Source organism: Sardina pilchardus, chromosome 14 (assembly GCF_963854185.1).
Source record: "Sardina pilchardus chromosome 14, fSarPil1.1, whole genome shotgun sequence".
NCBI classification, from domain to species: domain Eukaryota; kingdom Metazoa; phylum Chordata; class Actinopteri; order Clupeiformes; family Clupeidae; genus Sardina; species Sardina pilchardus.
In genome coordinates, this window is record NC_085007.1 from 32,119,131 (window position 1) to 32,145,600 (window position 26,470).

The 26,470-nt window shown below is 41.1% G+C and overlaps 1 protein-coding gene across 1 annotated transcript; it reads left to right on the plus strand.

Annotated features, from left to right (window-relative positions):
- Positions 1 to 25,603, plus strand: oaz1b (ornithine decarboxylase antizyme 1b). Its single transcript, XM_062555234.1, is given in 6 exon segments — positions 1 to 212; positions 3,543 to 3,594; positions 3,596 to 3,682; positions 14,084 to 14,256; positions 24,448 to 24,533; positions 24,639 to 25,603. Coding segments are annotated over 6 exon segments (666 nt in total). The 5' UTR covers positions 1 to 75; the 3' UTR covers positions 24,770 to 25,603.
- Positions 25,604 to 26,470: the final 867 nt, after the last annotated feature.

The window sequence follows — 26,470 nt, forward strand, 5'->3', positions numbered from 1 at the left end:
CTACACGTACGAGTTCATTTCTGAATCCACTGTAGCGGAGAGCAGTCAGGCCCTCGATTCCCTCTCCGAGGCCGGATGGTAAAATCCAACCTCCAGCGGATACTAAACAGTCATTGCTTTGCTCGCGAAAAAGAAGGAAAACAACAGTTCCACACCACCATGGATGCTTTAAGTAACGTCAGTAACGTTAGTATTTGTGACATGATTGGCAAGTAAGTAAACATGGGAAAAGGCTGTGGGGGAGGGTAGCTAGCTGGTAACTTAGCCAACGAATAGCAGCTAGCTGTTAGCATAACGAAATGCCAATCACGGAAGCCCAGACTTAAAATAATGATTATATACATATATGTTATGCTTCGAATCGTAGGTACTATTGTTCTGTTCGTATACATATTATTACAGCTAATAGTAATACTGACGTACGATATAACGTTACAATATCTCCCTTCAATTACAGCTAGGTAGCGATAACTAGCTTATGATAGCTTGTTGAGTTAGCTCAAAAACATGAAAGTGTTAGCGAAGTTTACCTTAAACATATTCTGTTCTACCGTGTGTATTCGTCGACATATGCTAATCATTGGGGATAAGACCATCATGTTAACGTTAGCGTTTCCTTCCACAATCTCTTTCGTCTATTTCGATATATTGAAACAACGTCAGTAAGATATTCTTAACGTCACGATAAGCAAGAATGATATGCTATTAAGCAACCGCAGGCGCTGTGTGATTAGGGTAGCTGCTACATTTAAAGGCCCAGTTTAACAGCCACTAAACCTCATCACGGAAGGTATAATGGTAGCTTATCTGAAACATTTTAGTTAAGGATGAGCAGAGCATTATTAGATCAAATAACCGCTCTTTGGTCAGATATTTGATTTCAGGCTGTCAATGACTTGGTTTGTTTTGTCTTTACTAACATTGTCCACGCTGTAACAAAACTGTTAAGTTAACGCTAAGGCAGGAGCAACGTTATCAGTACTTGCACTTGAGGCCTAAAAATGCACGGGTTTACCGTAGCCACAATCGCAAGATCAGTTATTTCATGTTCAGTGAAGATCAATTTAATTCATATTGGCAGCAAGGTGTTGTTACACCGGAGTTGTTGATAAACATCATCAGTAGGAAACACCTAGCAGCTACCGTATCACGACCATATAGACAAAGATTCTAGAATCTTTGGTATAGATATACGACCATAGAAGACTCCGCATTGTCCGTTGAGTTCTATTAGAACGAATGTGGAATACGGCCGCCATATTGGTAGGGGCAACATTCCCCCGTAAATGAATGGAGACCTATGGTGAGCTGAAGGAGTTTTGGGCTATAAAGTCCTCAAAACTCATAAATATTTCAATCGATGGGCATGAATTATATGTCATGGTTACAAGTAGCTAAACTACGTGAAGAAAACAAAAAAATAACACTATTTACGTGGAGAAAAAATAAACATTTTGATGAGAACAATTAAAAACACACCCAAACTAAAATATATTGTCGGATTTATTTGAATATTTGACATATAGTCGTTTCATAAAAAAACTATGACTTTTGGCCGTTTTGATGGTTTAAAATGGGAGGAGAGTTCATGACACCGTCAGTTCTGCCACTTCGAATGTTACCATTTCAAATGACGGCATTTGACAACAGTAACAGGAGACAGATCATACGGATATCGTACCTGACAAAAGCTCATTTAGTAGAGAAGCATCTGAGCAGATTAGCGCCAGGAACTTTCAAGTGAACCCACTGAAAAATAGAATCATTAAATCAGTATAGTACAAATAATATTAACATAACATTTGTATGATTTCAATATATTCCTATTTTCTACAACCCCTGGCATAAATTATGGAATCACCAGTCTTGGAGGATGTTAGATCCAGTTGTTTATTTTTTTAGAAAAAAGCCAGATCACAGACATGACACAAAACTAAGTTCATTTCAAATGGCAACTTTCTGGCTTTAGGAAACATTAAAGGAAATCAAGAAAAAAATTCATTAATCAGTAACAGTTGCTTGTTTTAGACCAACCAGAGGGGAAAAAAATATGGAATCACTCAATTCCAAGGAAAAAATTATGGAATCATGAAAAACAAATTGAGAAAAGAACACTTCAACGCACCACTAGCACTTTGTTGCACCACCTCTGGCTTTTGTAACAGCTTACAGTCTCTGAGGCACGGACTTAATGAGTGACAAACAGTACTCTTCATCAATCTGGCTCCAACTTTCTCTGATTCCAGTTGCCAGATCAGTTTTGCAGGTTGGAGCCTTGGGATGCACCATTTTCTTCAAATTCTACTACAGATTTTCAGAGCTCTCGTGTAAGATCTCGCGTGACATTTCTGTGCTTCAGACTGGGTTGCGGTCTCGAACTGATTCTACGTGTATACAGACTATTCCAAAGTTTACAGACTGATTGGTGCTTCGTTTTATGTGTAGACACCTAGAGCAAGCTGCTGACGAGGTTTGCCGCTGTTTTGAGCAATGTTAGTGGTTTAAAAATGCGATTTTGAAAGCGCATGGCTGAAAGCCCTGTGCTAACCCACTGTTTGCGATTTTGGGCTGTAGGTCCTGCCAGTGCTAGCTCTGTACTGCGTGATGAGCGAAAATTACTTCCTCCACGGCTTAGTTGATGTATTTTCATTCAGAAAATAGCTTTATTTTCATTTTCCGCCAAACTTACGCTTTAAAATACAGTTACACGAGTAGTCACACGACCAAGTATGGTGAGACAAAATAAAACGTGGTGCATTTCTAAGCAGGTAAAAGGGATAACTATATTGTGTGGCGGAATAATATTGGGAGCACTCAGACTCTGCGCAGTAATATCCTCACTCCAAAGTGAAACTGAAAGTTCAAGAGTGAGGATATTACTGCGCCACACAATATAGTTATCCCTCTTACCGGCTTAGAAATGCACCACGTTTTATTTTGTCTCACCATACTTGGTCGTTGTTTCTAACTTCATCTCTGTTTGGATCCTAATGAATGAACTGGGCTAGCTAAGTGCTATCAAAGTTGCACCGCGCGCCAGAGCCAGTGAGTGCACGCATTGAAACGTGAGAGGTATGTATTAACTCGTCTTAATTAGGGGAATAACGTAGTTTAATATGAAAAAACGGTGAAATGTTCCTTTAAGAGAGGAGAGGGGTTTAAAAAAAAAAATGGTGCTCATTAAATACAGGAATTTTCAGCCTTTTTTTAGGACACGTCTATCCACATTTGAAGAGCCATATCTCAGAAACTAAACAAGATACGAAGCCAAAGTTTTGATTTTCTTCTAATGAGACATGGGGGAACATTTGGACCAAAAAATCAGGAAAATCTGAGGACCATGGTGTCGGACCTGTTCAAACTGATATGGAATTGCCCTTGAGCCATTAAAATCAATTGTCAAAAGATGATATTATATTCCTATTTTTAGTCAACTTTAGTCAAACATTTTCTTGGATCGTGTCTATTTTGACATGGTATGACCTCTATTGGTGTTGTGACCTTTCATTATCTGCTGCCTTGTTCTTTTCTCTCAACTGTAGCCTGTCCCTGCACTGTAGTAGTACCCACGGTCCAGGGCCTCTGTGGTGCTCCTGATGCCCCTCTCCCACCCCTGAAGATCCCAGGTGGGCGAGGGAATGGTCAACGGGATCACACTCCTGCAACTCGAACTTTGCATTCAGTGAGTACATGCACACACTCCCTTATCTCTCACCATTTGCCAGTTTTTGTTGCGCAAATTGTTGTTTTCTCCAGCACAGTGTGTATTTCATTCATTAAATTTAAATAGTAGATTGTGATTTGAATCAAGTGTTTTTTGTACCCCTGCAAAAAAAAAAGAATTCCACGAATGTATTTATTACAGTGCATGAAAATGCACTGTACTGTTCTTCCTAGGCTTCTTCTTCTTATTATTCTTCTTCTAACGCACGCAAATCAGCTAGAACCGTTTAACGTAGAAACTTCATTCAAACTGCGTTACGTAGGTCTTACTTAGGACAGGTGTGCTATGACTTTTCAACTTTGTAACTTTTATACTTTTTAAACTATTAGTTAAAAACTATTACAATTTCCCCCATAGACTTAACATTGCTCATTATGACATCACGGCAGCAATTAGAATCTTACGCCAGGTGGCCGGCCACCTGGGCACCAACTGTCAGTTTCTCTGGCTTTAAGCATACAATCTCTCTGAAGACTACACATATCCTGTTCACTGTTTCCTCTGTCCACAACTGTTTCAAAATAAAAGTCCTCAGTGCAATAATACACCATTAAATCATTTAACCATTGAAACTACTCAACTATTGAACTGTTCAACCATTCCAACTGTCAGTTATCATCAACTATGCCTCCAGTCAACTACATGAAACCTCCATGTACCTAGCAACCAACATAGCAACCATTAAAATTAAGCGTTTATGACCGTTTCCATAGCAACCAACATGATTATACTGCAGTAACTTCTTGTTTCCTGATAGTGGCCACCATGGATACCCTAGCAACAAATGTTTCAAAATAAAAGTCCTCACTAGCAAGTTATCTAGTTAGCATGGTTAGCATTGTTAGCATAGCTAGCATTTTTAGCATAACTGCAAAAAATCATCAACTAAGTTAGCTAATCAACCTGGTTAGCATTATTAGCAAATCTAGCATTGTTAGCATAGTTAGCATTTTTAGCGTTACAGCTAGAAATCATCGGTTAAGTTAGCTAATCAACCTGGTTAGCATTGTTAGTAAAGTTAGCATTGCTAGCATAATTAACATTTTTAGCACAACTGCTAGAAATCATTAGCTAAGTTAGCTAATCAACATTTTAACATGAATAGAAATCATTAGTTAAGTTAGAACTGGAATGTTTCAGCTTTAAACTGTCTACCCTCACACTATCAACTCTCTGTAAACTATGCAACCACCATGTTTATCCTAGCTACACCTTAGTAACCATATCTACATTATCTATCTTTTTTGCATTTTCATGCACTGGTAATTCCTTGGAATTGCATTTCTAGTTTATTTATTTATTGTAGCACATGACGTATAGATAGATATACACTCACTGGGCACTTTATTAGATACACTGCATTAGTAGTGGGTTGGACCAATGAACTGTGTTGCTCTCAGAACTACCCTAATTCTTCATGACCGTTTCAACAACGTGCTGGAAGCATTTCTTATACAGTGGGTATGGGTTGAGAATGCACCTTCTCCCGCAGGACTCCCGAAGAGATCCCGCAGGCTGTCAAGCCGTTTTTTTTCGAGGCTAAGGCAATGTACCCAAACAACCACCAGGTGGCCGAAAGTTTCAACCCGCATTTCAGCTGCATTTAATGATGAAGACCGCATATCCGTCAATAGTCGACTCCTTAATCTCATTTAATCATCAAATTTGACAACAATCAGCTTAAATGTCAAATCATATTTATTTCACTTTGTCGCCATGGTATTGGGGGAAACGCGGAGGAACGAGATGGTCAGTCCTCGTATTTTTTGTTCACGTTTAGTTATAAGAAATATATAAGCTAAGTAATATAAGTTAAAGTCTTCTTCCGTATTGAACAGACGCCCGGCATGTCAGATTGCAGTTGCAGAGTTTTCGAATGTTTTACAACCCAGCTGGTATCCGCTGTTCATTCCGACATATCATTTAAAACCTGGACTGTCCCACTTAATATATATGCTCCAATGATATACTGTAAAAAATGTGCTGTCTAATTGTTTATTGATAGTGTGTTTAACCTTCATGTAACCCAGTGCTTTGTTTTTATCCTGTAGCTTTGGCACACTTTTTTCACCACACAGGACTCTATACAATTGTTTTTCTGCAGGGGAATTAAGGGTTAAGAGAGGCCACACCCCTGCAGACCAGGTGTAATTAAAAACCAATCAGTATGTTTCCTGTAGTGAATCTGAAGAAGACCAAACGGTCGAAACGTTATTCTTGTGCTAGAGAAAAGAAAATAAAACCAAAAAAAGAAGGATTTCAAGTGTGCAAACCTTTTTCCATTTTTATCATTCCGACATATCCCCACTCGGCGGTATTTAACTTTTTTTTTGTTCAAACAACGTGCCATTCCGACATGAGGTCATAAATAGGCTATTAATGTCATAACTATTAGGCTATCATTAGGCTTACTATGCATGGCTGTAGGCAGCTATGAGGCCACTGAGATCTGGACCTCATCGGTTTTGAGAGCTGGAAATACATGTGTTTGCTAAATATCGGTATATTGTTGTGCATGTTGCGTTGGCGACTCTGGGAAGTGAAAGCAGTTCTGTATAGACATTGCACGTTTTCATGGTGATCATCGGCGCAGCTGTAGCTGATTGTGAAAGCCGATTGGAAATACATAAGTTTAGAGCGAACGTTTCAACTATGTTTGCCATGGTAGACAAAAACACTCAAATAAAACAATAGCCTAAAAAATAACCGTAGTGCGTAATGGACACGGCTCTATATCCTAAATAATGTTCGAGGTTCGCCATTTGGTAATATGACCTATCCTTAGTGACAATAATTTAGATTGAGCACAACTAAAGTTGCACGAAGGCAAAATACAGTCCTAAGCCTATTATATATAGCCTGGCCAATTAGCCTATATTGTAGATGTGCAAAACCAGCATTTGCGTGCGTGCTTGCCGGTGAGGTGTAGCCTACAAAAATGAGCATAACATCTGATTATTAAAGTATGGCTAGGCTACTGGTAAGAGAAGAGCTGGTTTAAAATTCAAGTGTAGTAAAAAGGATTGTGCACATCCCCGGTCAAGGTGCAGAACAAGAGTAAATCATAAAAAATGGAAAAAGGTTCGCACACTGAAATCCTTCTTTCTTTATTTTATTTTCTTTTCTTTAGCACAAAGGAATGACGTTTCGACCGTGTGGTCTTCTTCAGATTAAAATTAAATTAACTTGCGCTATTTAACCCCTCGAGACCGATATAAATATACACATTCCTGCATGCTGGCTGCGCTTGCTGGCTGCGCTAATAAACGTCTTTTCACAAATTAGCTGCATTCCTGCATGCTGCATTACCGTGACCCTTAGCCTACCTTTGTGGATGATTTTTTCTTATTGGAATACAGCAGGACAGAATGCCTTTTATCTAACAAACGCAAAAGCTGAGATTGTTGGAAGGACTAGGCCAGGGGTCGGCAATTAAGTTTGGCCTTGGGCCAGATATTTTCCAGCCATTACATAGCGGGCCACAAGTTCACAACCAAAACAATGGCTAATTGAATTAATTAATATCGGAGGAGGTAAAAATGATAGGCGCTCTTGAAATGTCAGAGCAGAGACATTCAAGCAGGCTGATGTAGGTTAAATTTGTCGACTGGTCATTGGGGGCGCTATTATATGCATGTGTGTAAAAAAAAAAAAAAAAACACCAGAAAAACATTTCCACGCGTTGCTGTTAGCTGTCAAAAAATGGCACTATCAAAAAACCTGAAGAGAAAAGTTAACAGCGAAAACAGGATCTTTAATGATGAATGGACAGAGAACTATGCCTTCATCCTCCCTAATTTTATTAAGGCAAAGCCCACATGCCTGATCTGTAACAACTAACGAGGGTGTCTCTGCATGCAAAGAGTACAAGACGGCTCCGCGAAACTAGGCATGCTAATTTTGCGTTCCTAAATAGCAAACGCTATGTTTGAAACGCGTGTTTTACTTTTCACAGTTCTATGTGCGTAAATTGCCTGTTTGATGTCAGGCCTGTTTAAAAGAAGTCGTGTTTTAATTATCACCATAAGCCCGTTGTTTGAATGACAACATGTGTTATAGGGACTAGCTTGGAATTTGAGAACCAGCGCTGTCCACTGACTTCATTTGTTTTTGCATGTTGTGCGTTCACGCTGCTGCGTGCTTCTTCACTCGTATTCAGATGAAACAAATAGCTAGCATTTAGATTGATTGAAATTCTTCTGTTCTGGAAAGTTACGTTTCAAAATAAAGAGCATTTTTGAGACTGGCAGTCCGATTTTTGAAAAGTTTTTTTTTTTTTTTTTCAAAAGATCTCACGGGCCAGATGTTTTTGCTTGCGGGCCGCCTATTGCCGACCCCTGGACTAGGCTATACTCAACAAACTTGTTTTTCGTTTCTGGGAGATCTCGTTATCGTTTTGGATTGTTGGATTTTTATACTTTGTTTGGACTTATGGACAATGAACTTTGAGGGGTGGTTGTTAGTGCTTTACAAAGCTTTGTGTTAATAAATGTCGGTCCTCCTTCAGCTCACTGCGCGATGCAGTTGCGCAGTAGTGGCCACGAACTCATTAACTGTTTACGACACAATACAGTGTGATATTTGTGTTTTTCGTTTCTTAGAGTTAATGCATGTTTGACATGTAAACAGGCCTTCTGTCCGTTAACTTAAGGCCTTCTTTTGCATGGGGTTGCTCGCATCCGCCCGTAACCTTATAGGCTATTATGTGCGTAGTGGCAGTATACTCTTGATTATAATAAGAGGCAAATTGTTACAGGACAACCTACACTGACTTCCCCAATGCTTCCCCGCAGCACATTTCATTTTAAAAGCATATAATATAGGATGAACAAAGTCTATGGACTTGCTATAGGCCTATATTAAAGAGACCCTATGCAACTTTTTCATAGTCATAAAATCGCTTAGAAATCGTTGTTTTGCTTGACTGACCAGTTTTATCGAAAACAGTCACATTTCCTCCCGCCCCTATTGTCCCTATCCGCTATTACAACCTTGCAACTTTCTGATAAACGATTGTTTGCTGTTTACATCTGGAAGTCAGAGACGCGAAAGGAACAAGAAGAACCACGCTTGCAATTTATATATTTATATATAGCCTATATATGTATAAATATACACGCTAAAGCTGTCGGGGAAGCTCTGCAGAGAAATATGCAAGCATAAAACGAGCGAAAACGAAAAACGAAACCAGAGGTGAACTCGCCAATCCTGCATTATTCCTCTTTAAATCCAGTAGCCTAATAATTAGGCTATGTGCCACGTCCGATTTCGCAAGTGATGTAATAGGCTACATTTAACAATCGACAGCCGTCTGTGAGACTATCCATTTCATGAAGAGCAATTGTCTTGTGCGATCATTCCCCCTCCCCCACACTCGTCTAACCAGTTCACTAGACATTATAGCCTACCTATATGCAGCATCGAGGACGACTGGCTCCCTCCCCCCTCTCTCTCGTCTCGACAGACATTTGAGCCTTATGTAAATGTAAAAATGTGTGTGTGTGTGTGTGCGCTGAACCACAAATTCATATATTAACTTTTCCTTTCAGCAGACATCACAAACATAAAAAAAATCGCAAAACTGAGAAAATCTTTCATTTTTTCCATAAAAAACGCCTTTTGTCTTTATGGGTTCCGGAGAGGTTCGTGGAGTGGGTTTCGAACTCCGGTCGCCAGCGTGCGGTATAGATGCCTTAACCAGTTGTGCCACAGCTGGAGTCCTGATCAATTGTCGCTTGGCCTAGTTGGCATGCACTTTAAACTGCGATCAAAAGTTCTGACATGTTAAACTGACGTTAGTCATTAATTCACCACATGATAAAATGCTGTCATATAGCTTGACGCACAGTAGCCTACGGTAGTCTATGCCTATCTCTGAATTAACATGAACATGCATACCGAGATCTATATAAGTTGCTAGAAACTTATTTTGCGGAGCTAGGCTTACTAGTGGATGGTTACAATGAATCACCCTCACTGCCCTATCGCATATCTGACCACCCATTGTTACAATGTTACAAAATGCGCAATCTTCTCCATGCATGTAGCCTACGGTTATAAGTAAAGTGACGAGCATAGGCATGTATTAAAGAGATTTCTGTTAAATACATTTTATTTTCAGTTGTCAAAAGTGGTGGGGACAAAATCTGTGATAACAAGTGCTGGATAGCCTACATGTACCCAGCGTCGCCGGTTGAAATGGACATGCCTCCGTTTTAAAATAGCCTGCCCTGTACACAAGTATTCCTAGCATATAAATGTAGCCTAAATGTCCATCTTGTCCATCAGTTTCGTCTTCGCCTTGACAATAATAGCCTATTCCCGGAAATGCAGTCTTGTAACCGTAATGAATTAATGAATTAGTAATCTAAGGTTGCCTATCGAGTCTTTCAGGTTGAATTGAAGGCTATTTCCTTCTCATAGGCCTATAGGCGATTTTTTGTGGTTTATTGAAACGTCGTTTGATTAATTTCGCCAGTCATCACCTTCATTTTAATGATTAAATGAGACGGATTAAATGAGACGGATATGCGGAGCATTTCTCTCCCTCTCCATTAACCAAAACGTTGCTCTGGCATCTCTGCTGGACTGACTGAGTTATAGACTACGTCGCGTGAGAGAGCTGTGAGGTAGGCTGTAAAAGCTGTATTCGAAAACTCTGCAACAGCAATCTGACATGCCGTGCGTCATGTCTCTTTTCTCAGCTTGTCACCAGCGCGGTGTCTTCGGGTTTTTCCGTGTTTTCCGGGATGAGCCGAACCTTCATGTTATTAGGGCGGTCTTATGTTGCCCAGTGGCGGTTGCAGTTTTAATTACAAAGTCCCGAACCTTCGGGATTCCCGATGTGCGGCAAAGAAAGGAGCATTCTCAACCCGTACCATCTGTAGATTTTGGTCCATATTGAAATGATAGGCATTACATAGTCACTGCAGATTTGTCGGTTGCACATGCATGATGCAAATCTCCCATTCCACCACAAACTTCACTTCGATTGAGATTTAGTGACTGTGGAAGCCATTTGAGTACAGTGAACGCATTGTTCAAGAAACCAGTTTGAGATGATTCAGGTGTTTTTATCCTGCTGGAAGTTGCTATTAGAAGATGGGTACACTGATTATATAGGATGGACATACAGTGAGGAGAAAATGCATTTGATACCATGCTAAAGTTGCCTAAAAAGAGGAATATAAAATCATCATTTGACAATTGATCTTAATGTCTTAATTCAAATTGAGTAAAAATAACACCGCTAAGTACGCCAATTTTCTTTGTGATTGAAGAATGTTTCGTAAATTAATAAATGTTCTTCCTAAATGCTAGGGGGAAGGAAGTATTTGACCCCAATGTAACCTTATGGGAATTTAACACACAGGGTTAACATAGGGGCAGGCAGATTTTTATTTAAGGCCAGCTATTTCATGGATTCAGGATATTATGCATCCTGATAAAGTTCCCTTGGCCGTTGGAATTAAAATAGCCCCACATCATTACATACCTTTCACCATAGCTAGAGATTGGCATGGTGCTTTTTCCAGTAGGCCTATTAGCCTGTTTGATGCTCATTGAGCTCAATGCAAATCAAACAGGCTAATAAGCCTACTGGAAAAAAGCATCATGCCAATCTCTAGCTATGGTCAAGATCCATGAAATAGCTGGCCTTTAAAAATAAAAATCTGCCTGCCCCTATGTGTTAAATTCCCATAGGGTTACATAGGGGGTCAAATACTTCCTTCCCCTAGCATTTAAGGAAAACATTTATCTATTTACGATACATTCTTCAATCACAAAGAAAATTGGTGTCCGTGGTGGTTTGATTTTTACTCATTTTTTGAATTAAGGCATTAAGATCAATTGTCAAATGATGATTTTATATTCCTGTTTTAGCAGGGTATCAAATACATATGCTCCTCACTGTACAGAAACAATATTCAGGAAGGCTATGATATTTAAATGATTCTCAAATGGGGTAGTGTGGTACCAAGTGTGGTAACAAAATATAGTAAGTAAGTAAGTAAGTAAAATGTATAATTAACATTTAACACCACTTTCACTGACCACTGCTGTACGAAATATAACAAATTATAGCAAAATAAAAATGTGACTGTATGAGACGGTATGAGTCCAAGAAGAAGAAGACATGCAGACTTGCAGAGTTACCGCTTTGGCAACAGAACAAGGGTTAGGAAGCTGGGAAGTCCAAGGTAAAAATGTGGGTTTTGAGCCTAGACGTCAAAATGAGGATAGAGAGAGCATTTTTAATGTCCAGGACTGTATGTTCTCACATCTCTTTAATAGCAGCTGCATTTTGGACCATCTGCAGACGGTTTAGGACTGGAGGAAGGCCTCATCACATTGTACTTGGCCATTGAAAGTAATGCATTTCATAGCGCATGCTGCGTGTAATGTGATGGGGCCTGGAGGCCTATGTAGAGAGAATTACAATAGTCTAGCTGTGATGTGATACAATTCCAGATAATTAAAGACAAAAGGTGTGGCAATTACACATTAATCATAAAAGCAATTACACATAACTGATAAAAGCTGTTTTTGACAACAGAACAGATTTGAAGACAAAGCTCCAGAGGTGTGGACTCGAGTCATGTGACTTGGACTCGAGTCAGACTCGAGTCATGAATTTGATGACTTTAGACTCGACTTGACAAAATATAAAAAGACTTGCAACTCGACTTGGACTTGAACATCAATGACTCGGACTTTCACTTGGACTTGCGCCTATTGACTTGTAAAGACTTGCTACTTCCCATAAAAAAAACAAAGATAAAAAGACAAAAGTATGTTAACACGGACTGATCTATTTCTGTGTGTGCGCCTGTGCATGTGTGCCAGAGACCCGTATTCGGCACAAGATCCAGTCAAATCACTTAGATTGTTTTGATTCGACAGCGGCCAACCACGCGGAACAAGCTATTAGTCCAGGGCCAGACAACGAACGTGAATGCGCTAGCAAAATGATACCGATTATTTCGTCTGCCTACAAAAATTACGTGGAGACCAACAAGAAACGAATCACGGTGTGTAGAACTTGTTAAATTCCTCCCAGCTTCATCCGAGCCTTCATCACATTAAATCCATTCCACTGACGTTACCAGGAGGAGAATAGCCTACCTTAACATTTTGTTTTGAGCACTGGTTGTCACTCATTGGATACATATCAAACTCCATGTCATGTAATGGTAGAACGGGACAACACAATGCCATGCCACGGTAACCTACCTTAATCATAGAAGTTAACATTGCAAGATATTTTCTATGACACCAGAAATATTTCCTTTACCTTGTTAGTTTTTTTAACATTCATTTTATTTAATGAAAACTATATCCTTGAACTATGCGTGACTATTTTGCTAAAACCGAATGAAACCTACTTCTTAAAGTGACAGGCACTCAATTAGACCTACACACCACCCCTGCAATATCATTAAAGACAAGTGTAATCAATATGAAGTATTCAAATTACTGAATATTTTTAGCTATAAGTAATTATGCAGATCCTAAAATGCTACAAATTGTTAACAAAATATGTAACGGTTTTGCCTATATATTTTTGTAATGTACTAAACGGTCACTACCTGTTTCACTCAATTTTAAAAAAGACTCGAAAGGACTCGAAATTCAAAACGTAGGACTTGGGACTTGACTTGAGACTTGTTGGCCTTTGACTTGGACTTGACTCGGGACTTGCCTGTCTTGACTCGGGACTTGACTCGGGACTTGAGGGCAATGAATTGAGACTGACTTGTGACTTGCCAAACAATGACTTTGTCCCACCTCTGCAAAGCTCTATATCAAGAATAACACGCATAGCATGAGACTTATGGGGCGAGGTGATCTAGGAGTTCTGAGTTTGCAAGAGTAACACCCAGTGTGATCTGCTGCTGCTGTAGCCCATCTGCTTCAAGACTCGACGTGTTATGCACTCAGAAATGCTCTCGTACATACCTCAATTATAATGAGGGGTTATTTGTTACTGTTGTTTGTCAGCTCAAAACCAGTCTGGCCATTCTCCTCTGACCTCGCACATTTCTTCCCCATTCTGATGCTCGTTTGAACTTTAAGCATGTAGACATGCTCAAGAGGAGTCACTGCCATGTGACTGATTGATTAGATCAGCATTATATTAATAAGCAGTTGGACAAGTGTTAGGCTACTAATAAAGTGGCCGTTGAGTATGTCTCACTGTATAGCCCTGCACACCAAATCAACAAGGGACAGGAATACAGTGTCTTGTTTTTGATGGCTGTGCCTTGCTAAACCAGAAATGTGCGCATTTCAGTGTTTTATTCATTCTTTTGCATTTTTTTTTGTTAATCAAAACCTCTCATTCTCTTGGTTTTGCAGGACATGAAGTTGACGGTAACTGAGGAGGTGGGAGGGGGTGGGCGCCCTGCAATACTTCACTTCCAGAGCCGCCCCACTGTGTCACGGGTGATCCACTGGGAGGCTGTACTTAGTGGAGAAGGCCTGTATGTGGAGATCCCACAAGACTTACTGCTTGAGGGCAGCAAGGAGAGGTGAAGACAAACACACAACAGTTAGTCGTAAACATTTATCCTGTGTGACTCACCACACATTCACTCCATACAGACTTCAGACACAGATTTCACATATCTCTTGTACAATCTATGATCAGAGTCATAAATCCTGACGAGGCCTTCACCTTACACTATTTACTGAAATGTAAAGGGTCCCAGCGTGCCAGTAGCTATTCTGGTAGGCTATCTCAGACTCTATAACGCAGGCATTCGAGGCAGGCATATATTTCTTACATGCGTTTTATTGTGAGACATGCGTTTCGTTTGGAGCGGCATACCAGTACGTAGGCTAGAGCCCTATTCGCACGGGATTAGTATTACCTGTGGACCTTTGGTGATTTGTGATAATTGCGGAGAATGCCTGAGATCTTAGTCCCGTGCGAATGTGCCATGTCTGTAATTTGTAAAGTAAAAATTCCGCCGCAAATTACCTACTGTATTTCGCCAAACACAGACGTCCGGTGATAATACTAATCCCGTGCGAATCTTCATCTCAGTGATTGCTATTGCAATTGCATATCTTTTCTACTTTCTGCGTTGTTTTCGGACGTTAGCATACGACATATCCGGGTGTAATGTCAGTGAAAATAGAGTAATTTACAGACTTTGCTTATCCCGTGCGAATGCGCTGCAAGTAACACAGAGGTGGGGCGATAATTTGAAAATGACCAGAGGTCCACAGGTAATACTAATCCCGTGCGAATAGGGTTTAGGTTAGATTTTCAGTTTGGTTTGGGATTTAATTTATTTTAGGACTGTCTGATTATTCATCCTTTGCTCATGATGTCATAATTGTTCGCACCACAGCTAAATAGCCTAGCCGGACAGCAAGAAGACAAGTTGAATCAATGGGTTGTGATGGAACGTATAGCATAGCTCAGAGATTATTCGGTTGTTAAGTCCGACGTCACGGACCCAGCAGCTAATTTGCTAAAAGACGTTTATTAGCCCAGCCAGACGGTTTTTGCGACTTGTAAACGTTGTCATCACCACCTTTGTTTTAGCGGTTTTAAAGCAAAATTGCTCAACTTTAACAAAGTAATCACTGTAGCTATGCAGCCAGATGATATATTAATGGGTAACGTCCCGGCTTCCGTGAAAAATATAGATTTGATTAGGTTGAGGCAACAAGTCCGTATAAGATGACAATTTTCTTAAAGGCTAGTCAGAATAGCGGGAAATAATAGTTTATTTTACTGTCCATGGAGAATAACATGTGAGTTTGAAAGCCGTTGGACCCGGAAAGATATTTATTATCCCATTATTACATCATCACTTGATAACCGAATAGTGAGATTTAACTTCATATGCCCTTCCACCACTGTTTACATATTGTTTATAACGAAACAACATCCGATTTCTTGATACAGATATATTTTGCGTGAGTGTTTTGGGAGTATTTCAACCACGATTGCACTGTCATCTTGTCCGTCTACTAAGCTCAGCAAGGGTTGTTATAGCAACCATAAACTCTGAACGGGATGGCTCGTTCAGTGCTAGGATAAACGTTAGCTAGGATAGCTAATTATGGTGTTCTATGGCAGTTAACATTATTTCATATTCTGATATGTTATGTTTTGACTACATCTGTTAAGAACATTACAAATAAAGTGGCCAAATCGGTTTGAAATATTTCAATTCAATTCAATTCAATTTTATTTATAGAGCGCCAAAACATTACACATGTCTCATGGCGCTTTACAGAGTGTTAAACCTTCAAAGAGAGCCCATGAGCAACAGGGGCAAGGAAAAACTCCCTAGAATTGGAGATACATATAGGAAGAAACCTCAGACAGATCCACGACTCAAGGGCCCAACCCATCTGCCTAGGGTCAGTTAAGTAGAGTAAAGTCATTTGTAGTATCAGAAGGTTCAAACAGTCCAGTATAGGGAATAAATAGTCCATCAGTAATCCATTAGTAATTTTGGAGGGTAATGGGTCGCTGGGATGCGTGGGCCGGGGGTCCTGGCAGGGAACCACAGCAGGTAATGGTAGGGCAGTCATAGGGATGATGATGGCAATGGCACTCAGGGGGATGGGACTTCAGGTGTGATGAGGGCCAGGCATAAAGATGGCTGATGACTGGTAATGGTTCACCTCACAAGTGAGGTATAGGGGAAAGGGAAGAATATCAATGGGGATATAGATTATTATACTATAGAGGGAAAAGTCAGAGGGGGAGAGGGAGTTGAATGACAGGACAGAGAGAGAGGGAGGAGGAAGGGTTGAGAGAGACAGAGGGAGAGGGGAGAGAGTTGTACGGCATGACACATGAGAAGTCCATGACAGTGCTATGCTATAGCAGCATAACTAAGGCATGGTGGAGGGTAGTCAGCACCAGCACAGGTGTGGTCAGTAGCCACCATGGGAGGCATGACTGGAGCACCAGTCACACAAGCCCACAGCAGAGGTGGTCCGTTCCAATGAAACCCTGAAGTGGTTGCAGTTCCACACTGCACCATACCTAACTATAGGAAGCACTAAAGAGATATTTTTTAAGTCTAGACTTAAAATAGGGAGGGTGTCTGCTAAACGGCCAGAAATACTTAATATGGGTGTTTAATATTAATGTTAACAGACAGTACGATCGAGCTATGTTCGTGCTGTTATCACCAGCTTTAATAACTATGTAAATTTGCGATCATAACCCATTTTACCTTTCAACACCACTGGCATGTTTATATGACTACCAGACGCTGAACAAAGTAATACATTGAACTACAAAAGATGTGTTCACTTCATCGTAATGTTATTTGCTTTACATCGCCTATCTTTTTGCCGTCCAGCATAGCGCCGTCCAGAGCAAGGGGTGAATATTTCTAACTGATGGGCACTGAAATCTCTTCGGTATTTGATGGTTCACTCTTAAGTTTCATGTCGTTGAAAGAGTGTCGGGATTTCCACCCGTTGTTTGCGATACAAGCTGCTTTCATTCATTTATTGAGCGTGCACGGTGCTGTAATGGAAACCTTAATGCGTAGCTCCGTAGCACAAGCACTGATCTATAAAGAACTCGGTATACGTAGCACTGACTTCACACCGCAATTTGCCCACTTTGATGCCCAAAAGAGTAGGGCAGCATTCTTCGAGTTGCTCGATTAACTTGATTATGAAAATTCCTCGAGGCAAAATATCTGCCTCGAAGCTTCGTTAAATTCCTATGACGCGCACTATACGTGCAGGGATCTGATTGATCCACAAGCACACCAGCGCGTCATTCTGAATTTAGTTGGCGCAATGGCGACAGAGGTGTGTGACGGGGCGAGTAGCCACCGTCACGGCAGTGAAGCACTGCCATCATTATGTGTGTTGTCTGTGTCGGGTTGCATGTAAACTGCTCACAAAAAGTAAGGAAACTTGACTTTGGCCCATTATATCTCCACTTTAATAATACCAATCACTGAAGTGTTTTATGTCATACGACTTTGGCCCATTATATCTCCACTTTAATAATACCAATCACTGAAGTGTTTTATGTCATTTTCATCGTTTATTAGTCACCTTTACAATGAGGTACAGCTTGTAAGCATTGGGCTCCAATGGAATGAGCAACACAAGCAAACGTGTAAGTAGTGCCAAGGAAAAATGTGCCAAAATGGCCTGTTATGCTGTTGGAATTCACCTGTGTTACTTCAAGCATTGACGATTGCACTCTCCCACAGAAGGAAAACAAAACATGTTAGGCATACATTCGTTCATTTTATACTCAGTGTCAGGGTCCTCAGTAGCGTGTAGAGGATCCATATGCAGCCACAACAGCTTGGCACCTTCTTCTCATGCTAGTCACCAACCTGGCTACATTCTGCTGTGGGATGGATCTGTTAAGTCAGCCAACCTGGTTCTGTTGGTGACTCTGGCACGTACAGCACGCCCAAGCTGATCCCACAAGTGTTCAATTGGGTTGAGGTCTGGACTCACGTCACGGCAGGCCATTCCATCCTCTCCACTCCCAAATTCTGCCACTGCTTCTCCCAAATTCTTGCCACTGGCTCCAGAATCTCATCCTGGTATCTAAACTCACCTGGTAGCACTTGAAGCCCAAAACGAGATGTCTGGCAGCAGAACCCTATTACTGGCCATTTTGGCACATTTTTGGTTGGCACTACTCAGACATTTGGCTGTATTGCTCATTCCATGATTGCCCTGTGCTTACAAGCTATACCTCATTGTTAAGGTGACTAATAAACGATGAAAATGACATAAAACACTTCAGTGATTGGTATTATTAAAGTGGAGATATAATGGGCCAAAGTCAAGTTTCCTTACTTTTTGTGAGCAGTTTATGTTAAAAATGCTAACCAGGTTGATTAGCTAACTTAGCTAATGATTTCTATGCTAACCATGCTAACTAGTTAACTTGCTAATGAGGACTTTTATTTTAAAACATTTGTTGCTAGGGTATCCATGGTGGCCACTATCAGGAATAAAGAAGTTACTGCAGTATAATAATGTTGGTTGCTATGGAAACTGTCATAAACGCTTAATTTTCAATTTCAATTTCAATTTAATGTCGCTTATAGAGCGCCAATACATTACACATGTCTCAAGGCGCTTTACAGAGTGTTAGACATTCAAAGAGAGCCCATGAGTAACAGGGGCAAGGAAAAACTCCCTAGAATTGGAGATACATATAGGAAGAAACCTCAGACAGACCCACGACTCAAGGGCCCAACCCATCTGCCTTGGGTCAGTTACAGTACAGTCATTTGTAGTTTGAAAGTTACAATGAGAATGAACGTTCAAATAGTCCAGTGTAGGGAATAAATTGTCCATTAGTAATCCATTAGTTATTTCGGAAGGTGATGGGTCGCTGAGATCCGAGGGCCAAAGATTCGGGCAGGGAACCACAGCAGGCGATGGTAGGGCAGTCATAGGGATGTGACTTCAGGTGTGATGAGGGACAGGCACAGAGATGGTTGATGGCTGGTAATGGTTTACCTCACAGGTGAGGTATAGGGGAAAGGGAAGAGAAATAGAGTGTGTTAGTATTACTGTAAGTCATATTAAGTATTAATAAGTATATCAATGGTGATATAAATGGTTATACTATAGAGGGTTTACAAAACGCTTTTACACACCTCTTTTGTGGGGACAGGTGCGTAGGAATAGGTTACCCAGTTAAACCCGAAGAGGCATCCCGCACATCGTCCACCACGCATGCAAACATCCACCCATCCACCACACACGCAACATCCACCCACCCACAATGCCCCCCCCCAATGCCTCCCCCCCCAGGCGAACCCACACACCACCCCTGAACCGCGCGTCGGAGCAGCATGGCTGAGCATGGCCAGCCAGAGTCCGCCCACAGGCGGCGCCACCCATCCGCAGACAACCCCCCACCACCATCCGCGAGCAGAGAGAACGGGGCCCGCGCCAGCCCCACCCCAACCACAACACCGCGCGAACACACACCACGGCCCGACCAGGACACACAATCTGATCTGCCCCGCCGCCCAGGCCCCCCGGTAGCAGCGCCCCCAGAGCAAAAGTCCAGAATGCTTCATGTCTTTGGACGTGTCATCCTGTCATCCTGTTGACAGGGTCGGGAGGCGTAGGGAGGCCATGTAGTGTAATTAAAATCGTTAAAATCATTGGACATTGGTGTAATGTAATTAAAATCGTTAAAACCATTGGACTTCCACTCTAGAAACACCACCCCAAGAAGGCCCGGGCCGCAAGCCCAATACAATGCCGCAACATAGCCCTCCCCTCCGCCATCCACTCCCAGCAAACCCACCTCCCCCGTCCCCCCCATCCCACAAAATGCACAGCCGTGCACATCTGATCAGACCGCATGCCCCAGCCAGACCGCCAATATACGTCCACGCAGAGCCACTGCCGAATGGAGCCGACACGAACCCCACCCCCCCCCCCCCCCATCTACAGACGGCGACGGGAGGCCCCCCGCGGATGAGCAACGCCACCCGCGAACGGACCCCGACCGGCCCAGAGCACCCAGCCACACCACCCGGGCGCGCAGCCCAGACATGATGCGCAAGCCCACCCGGGGAAGGCCCATGACCGAAACGGCGCAATTGGACAAAAGCCCGCATGCGCAGTGAATGAACAAATGCCCGCACGCGCAACAGACAGCACGCGGGACCCTCCCCCCCAAGCTACACTATAGAGGACAGGACAGGGAGAGAAGGAAAGAGGGAGAGTTGAGAGAGACAGAGGGAGAGGGGAGAAGAGGAGTTGTACGGCATGCCACATAAAAAGTCCATGACAGCGCAATGCTAAAGCAGCATAACTAAGGCATGGTGGAGGGTGGTCAGCACCAGCTCATGTGTGGTCAGTAGCCACCATGGGATGCATGACTGGGGCACCAGTCACACAAGCCCACAGCAGAGGTGGTCCGTTCCAGTAAGACCCTGAGGTGGTTGAAGTTCCACACTGCACCATACCTAACTATAGGAAGCACTAAAGAGATATGTTTTAAGTCTAGACTTAAAAATAGGGAGGGTGTCTGCTAATCGAATTGAGGGAGGAAGATTATTCCAGAGGAGGGGTGCGCGGTAACAAAAGGCTCTGCCTCCTACTGTAGTTTTTGAAATTCTTGGAATTACAAGAAGTCCAGTATTTTGTGATCGTAAGGGTCTAGGTGGATTATATGGGACTAGAAGATCTTTAATATATTCGGGTGCTCTGCCATTTATGGCTTTGTATGTGAGAAGTAGAATTTTGAAGTCAATGCGACTTTTAACAGGTAACCAATGTAGAGATGCTAGGATGGGGGAAATATGTTCATATTTTTTGGTCCTAGTGAGTGTGCGAGCAGCTGCGTTTTGTATAAGCTGTAGGCTTTTTAGACAGGTATTATTGTAGCTGGCGTATAGCGCATTACAATAGTCTAGCCTGGAAGTGACAAAGGCGTGGATTAATTTTTCAGCGTCTGGTAAGGATAAGGACTTCCTTAATTTTCCTCATTTTAATGGTTGCCATGTTGGTTGCTAGGTACATGGAGGTTTCATATAGTTGACTGGAGGCATAGTTGATGAAACTGACAGTTGGAATGGTTGAACAGTTAAATAGTTGAGTAGTTTCAATGGTTAAATGATTTAATAGTGTTTTATTGCAGTGAGGACTTTTATTTTGAAACAGTTGTGGGTAGAGGAAACAGTTAAACAGGATATGTAGTCTTCACAGAGAGATTGTATGCTTAAAGGGACACTTCACCGATTAGTGAATCGATGTATCTTTAGCAAACAAGTCATGTTGTTGAATGGTCATGCATCATTCCCTCAGTTTGCCTTGAGATGGAAGAAATACGGATTTCAATGTTGAACTTCCTGCTTTCAATGATGTAAAAATTGTCCTTTCTGGACAAATTTCACAGCTTTCAAGATTTTCACAAATGTATTTATTTATTACCTCCGCCACAGAGGTTATGTTTTCATTGGGGACCGGCGTTTGTCTGTCTTGTCTGTCTGTCTGTCTGTTCGCAAGATAACTCAAAAAGTCATGGATGGATTTCAAAAAAATTTTGGGAGTGATTCGTAACACGGTCGGGAATCCGAAGCCATTTGTGTTTCGCTTAGTGGTGTAATGGCATGATATGGCCACTTGGTAGCGATCGGAATAGTTTAGGTTCAAATGTATGACAACCGAGGAACAACAATACTCTCTAGTATTAGTCCAGTGCTTTTCTAGTTTATTTTGCGATGATCACGGTGATAAGCTCAGACCCGCGGTAGGCATCACGTGACCGCGGTATTGCGATAATGCGGTTACCGTCCCAGCCCTAGTCGCACGCATGCTATTTGTTTGTCCAGCAAATAACGATGTCCACAGACAAGGTAGAGTATTTTGCATGATTCTATGAAAGTATGATGCATTGCGACATAGACGCAAGTCAAATTTGTAGTTTCTTATGTCTTACATCAAACTACAGATCCGCTACCTGATCTGGTAAGCTTACATAGTGTGGTTATAGCCGATAAAGGCCTGCGAAGGGAATGCAGAAGTGCCGTTCACCCTGTTACAAATTGATGAACCACTGAAATTATTTTGGAAATATTTTAAGGTACAAAAAACTCTTAGAGTTTTGTCTCAAGGACAAGTACAAATCTTTATTTTAACTAACTATGCAGAAAACATTGTCCTGCGTGATTCTCACACCAGTGCCCGTATTCACAAATAATTTTAAGGCTAAAAGTAGCTCCTAATTGGCTTATTTAGGAGAAACTCCTAGAATGAATGGGCATGTCACTCCTAACTTTAGGATTCCTAATTTTTTTCCACTAAAAGTAATTCAGGAAGCACTTTAAGCCTAAACGTAGCTCCTAAGTCTAGAACAGCTTAAAATAATTTGAGAGGATTCCTAACTCACTAAGACCTATTCACAAACCGCTTTTAGTGGCATTTCACGTCACAATGTTTTGAAATGAACGTGCGGTTACAGGAGCTGTCATCCGAGGGAGTAATTGTGCATTGCAACTAAAGGATGCAATAACGCCACGGACAACCAAAACCACCATTGCATGTAAACTAAATGTAACGTCTCATTGTAGGCCTAAATTAAATAGTTTCTCCTCTTTGCGAATGTAGGCTATGTGTTTTCATACAGATTAATTTAAAATGTTAAAACAAATGTTGCAAAGATAAGCTACCGCTACAGTCCGTAGTGTTTCATTATGCTCCTAGGCTATTTGCTTTACTTTATTTTACTTTTATTAATTTAGGCTATGCCTAAAGTGCCTGGGGTGCGTTTCCCCGATAACGATGGATAGACACTCTTACGAGGGTTTTCTACAATTCATCTTAAGATCGATCGTTTGGTTTTGCCGACTGTTTCCCGAACATGCTCGTAGCGTGAACGCGCGTGCACTGATCTTACGATGCTCTTAAGGGGAGCTGTCCACGATAAAAGTTTTGAAATATCCCCTAATTTAATGGTGATGTCAGGTGACTGCACGTCACAGCTAAGCCTACCGTCTGAACTTCGGATCTATACATTAATTCACATCAATACAAGAATAGAAAACCTTTGACATCTGCATGTAAGCATTCCAAGTAGCCTAGGCCATATACCACACACAAGCATACATACTTTTTATTATTTAACATTAGATTGTTGCCCCGTTTTTATGTTTGTTAGATAGGCTATGTAACATATTATGCTTCGGCTAGCTTAGGCTACTCCTACATCGTTCATTCCAGTTCTTTGCTAACCTACTTGTGAGAGCACGGTGTGCTGCCTGTGCAATACTGTTTCGAGGTGTCACGTTTAAATAAAGAGGTTGATAAGAAAATGAGGAAATGTGTATAAATAACATAGCCTAGGCTTAGATTTTGACGCAGCACAGACTATAGCCACATATTCCTTTCTCTGTTTTTACCTCATAAGCCTAATAAAAAATAAAAAATAAAAGGCTACACAAAAAGATAATGGCAAACTTTTCTGGCGACGTCTCGTTTCCTAACTTGTTTGTAGGCTATTTTTGTCCGGTTTTGATAACATCATTATGTCCATTGAATGAATGCTATTTTGCATGCTAAAATCTGAATCATCACAAGTAAATACAATAGAGAATGGTAACGTAAGTTGGATCATTATAATCTTAGTTGTAATCCCCCTACATATCCTGCTGGTGACTCCACTGAGGCATAGCCTTAAGACGCCCTTAGTCAGCAACGACAACTCTGGAACACTCGTTAGTCGTAGATCTACGAGTGTTTTCACGATGCTCTTAAGTTACGATTGTTTCGGGAAACAGTCGGAAAACCTTAAGACGTTCTTAAGAGGGACTTTACGATCATTTTAGGCTTACGATGCTTTCGGGAAACGCACCCCTGGCTAGTTGACATTTTGCTTGAATGCTATGTAATTAGTCAAAGGATGAATTAGATCCACCAAAGGTTATCATAGTTGAGTCATAAACCTCAATTCCGTGACCATTCTCTGGCTAATATATTTTGACGTCTGATTTGTACGGTGGCCGACAGGTGCAAACGACGCGCAACTTATGACGACACATATAAATCAACAAAACACGTGCAATTAAACAAAACACTAACAACTTAAGAAAACATCTTCATCTTCACATGCACATGCACATCACGTTTGTTGCCACTGTAGAAGTGACACTACTTGCCTTTGTTGGAAAATGCTCTAATTTTATTTTAACATTTTATCACCATGTCTAATTGCCTTAATTTTCCTCCAGTTTTGTGTCTCTTCTGGAGTTTGCTGAAGAACATCTTAAAGTTGTCAGCGTGTTTGTCTGCTTTTACAAGAACAGAGAAGATTGTGGTATGTAGTTCACAGATATTAACATTAATATTTAAATGTAACATGAATTGTATGATTCACTGCTCCCTAAATGTTGTCTTACCCGTGTGTCATCTGTGTCTGCAGCAAAATTAGTGCGCACATTCAGCTTTCTGGGCTTTGAGATTGTGAAACCAGGCCAGGCCCTCGTCCCACCTCGACCCGATGTTTTCTTCATGGCCTACAACTTTGACAGGGATTCTTCTGATGAAGATTAGTTCCGACCTACACCCCTTCCACCTCTCACTATATTTCCCAACTACTTCTCACTCTGTGATTCAAGTTATCCCTTGCTTATTTGTTACACTGAAGAATGTAGTTTTAGATGTGTTCTCTGTAGTGTGGCTGATTAAGTTCTCTCTGTCCCCGTCTCTATATCTTTCCTGATCCTTTTCAATCGTTTCTGTGTTGAATGGCTGTATGCCTATTATTTAGATTGATTGGTGTTACAGAACAAAAGAGGGAAGCTCTTGAAAGGGACTTAAGAGCATTTTGCAATTCTCAAATATCAGAAAAAAAACATTTGTTTTGTCATTTTATTGTGAAAATACTCTTGAATGTACAAACAGGTCATTCAGTTTACATTTTGGTACATCAGTGCTATAATTTGATTGGCTTACAAGAGGAAACAAGATTGTTTCCCATTTCATATAGCGATGCATGGTAAGACCTGAGATTAACAGAGTGGTTGTCTTATCGTCACAACAGTATCTGGTACGTATCTGCTGGTTGTTGGCCCAAAAGACCATGGAAGTGAAATGGAAAATGTTTGTTGATTATGTAATAACTGAAACCAGAATCCACAACACTTACAAAAAAAATGAACATATGAGATGCTGATGAGTGAATTGGTACAAAGCTTGATAAAACAGCCAAAGTGCTTTTGCCTCTTTATTGTGTATATCAGATATTTTCTTTAGCAGTATTTCCATGCTGTTTTTACTGGTCTAGAAATTCTTGACTTTTTCTGATAGGTTTGGATGATGTACACCTACATAGTGGTACCTGATGTGCTTCTGTAATAATAAAAAATATTTAGGAAATACATATAACTTTGTCTCAACTCAGAATATTTCTTCTTTCTGTATAAAACGACCTCAAATCCTGTTGGATGTTCAGTAGATGGCAAGAGGAGTAGGATCACAGCTTTTCTCCCTTTACTTATTGGCTTTATGCAAAAAGGATTAATTACAGTGCATGAAAATGAAAATGCACTGTACTGTTGTCACAAGGCGCCTTCTTATTAGCCCTGTTGGGGAATAGCTGTTTTTGCTGGAAACACCAAGGGCTCCGTTTTTGAAAGATTAAAGAGTCACTGCACCCTAAAATATGTTTTTTGAGCTGTTGATTGATTGAAAATACTCAAGTGGTGAACTGTACTATTACCAGGGTTAATATTGACAAAAATCGTGTTTCTCGACAAAAGTAACATTTCGTCTGATTTTGTATTGGAGATATTGCTCTCCGTGCATACTACAGGTTGAGACATGCCATGGCATGTTGGTCCAAAATGCTATTGGAATGCTGACGAAGTCTGTACTTCTCGTCAAACACTACGTCACCGGGTCGTTACAAATTAGGAATGAAACGCCCCAACACCTGCTGGCCTGATTAGCCTACCTGTGATAAGCCATGTCTGCAGCACTCATTCCCAGATTGACAGAAATCACCATGGTTGATTGGTTGCAGCAGTGCTGCACTCCCTCTCCAAATTTCAGAACGTCTCGCCCATTTTGAAAGCCATTTTCAGAAATGTGAAGTGGGTAGAGTTAGGGGTTGAAGTGACTCTTTAAGCTGAAGGTGCTGATCCTTCATCCAGTTTGAAATATCCTTTAGGCATGCAGAGGTGGGAAGGATAGGTAAAGTTGAGTGTCGTCAGCATAGCAATAATATTCAAATCCATGAGAGTGAAAGATCTC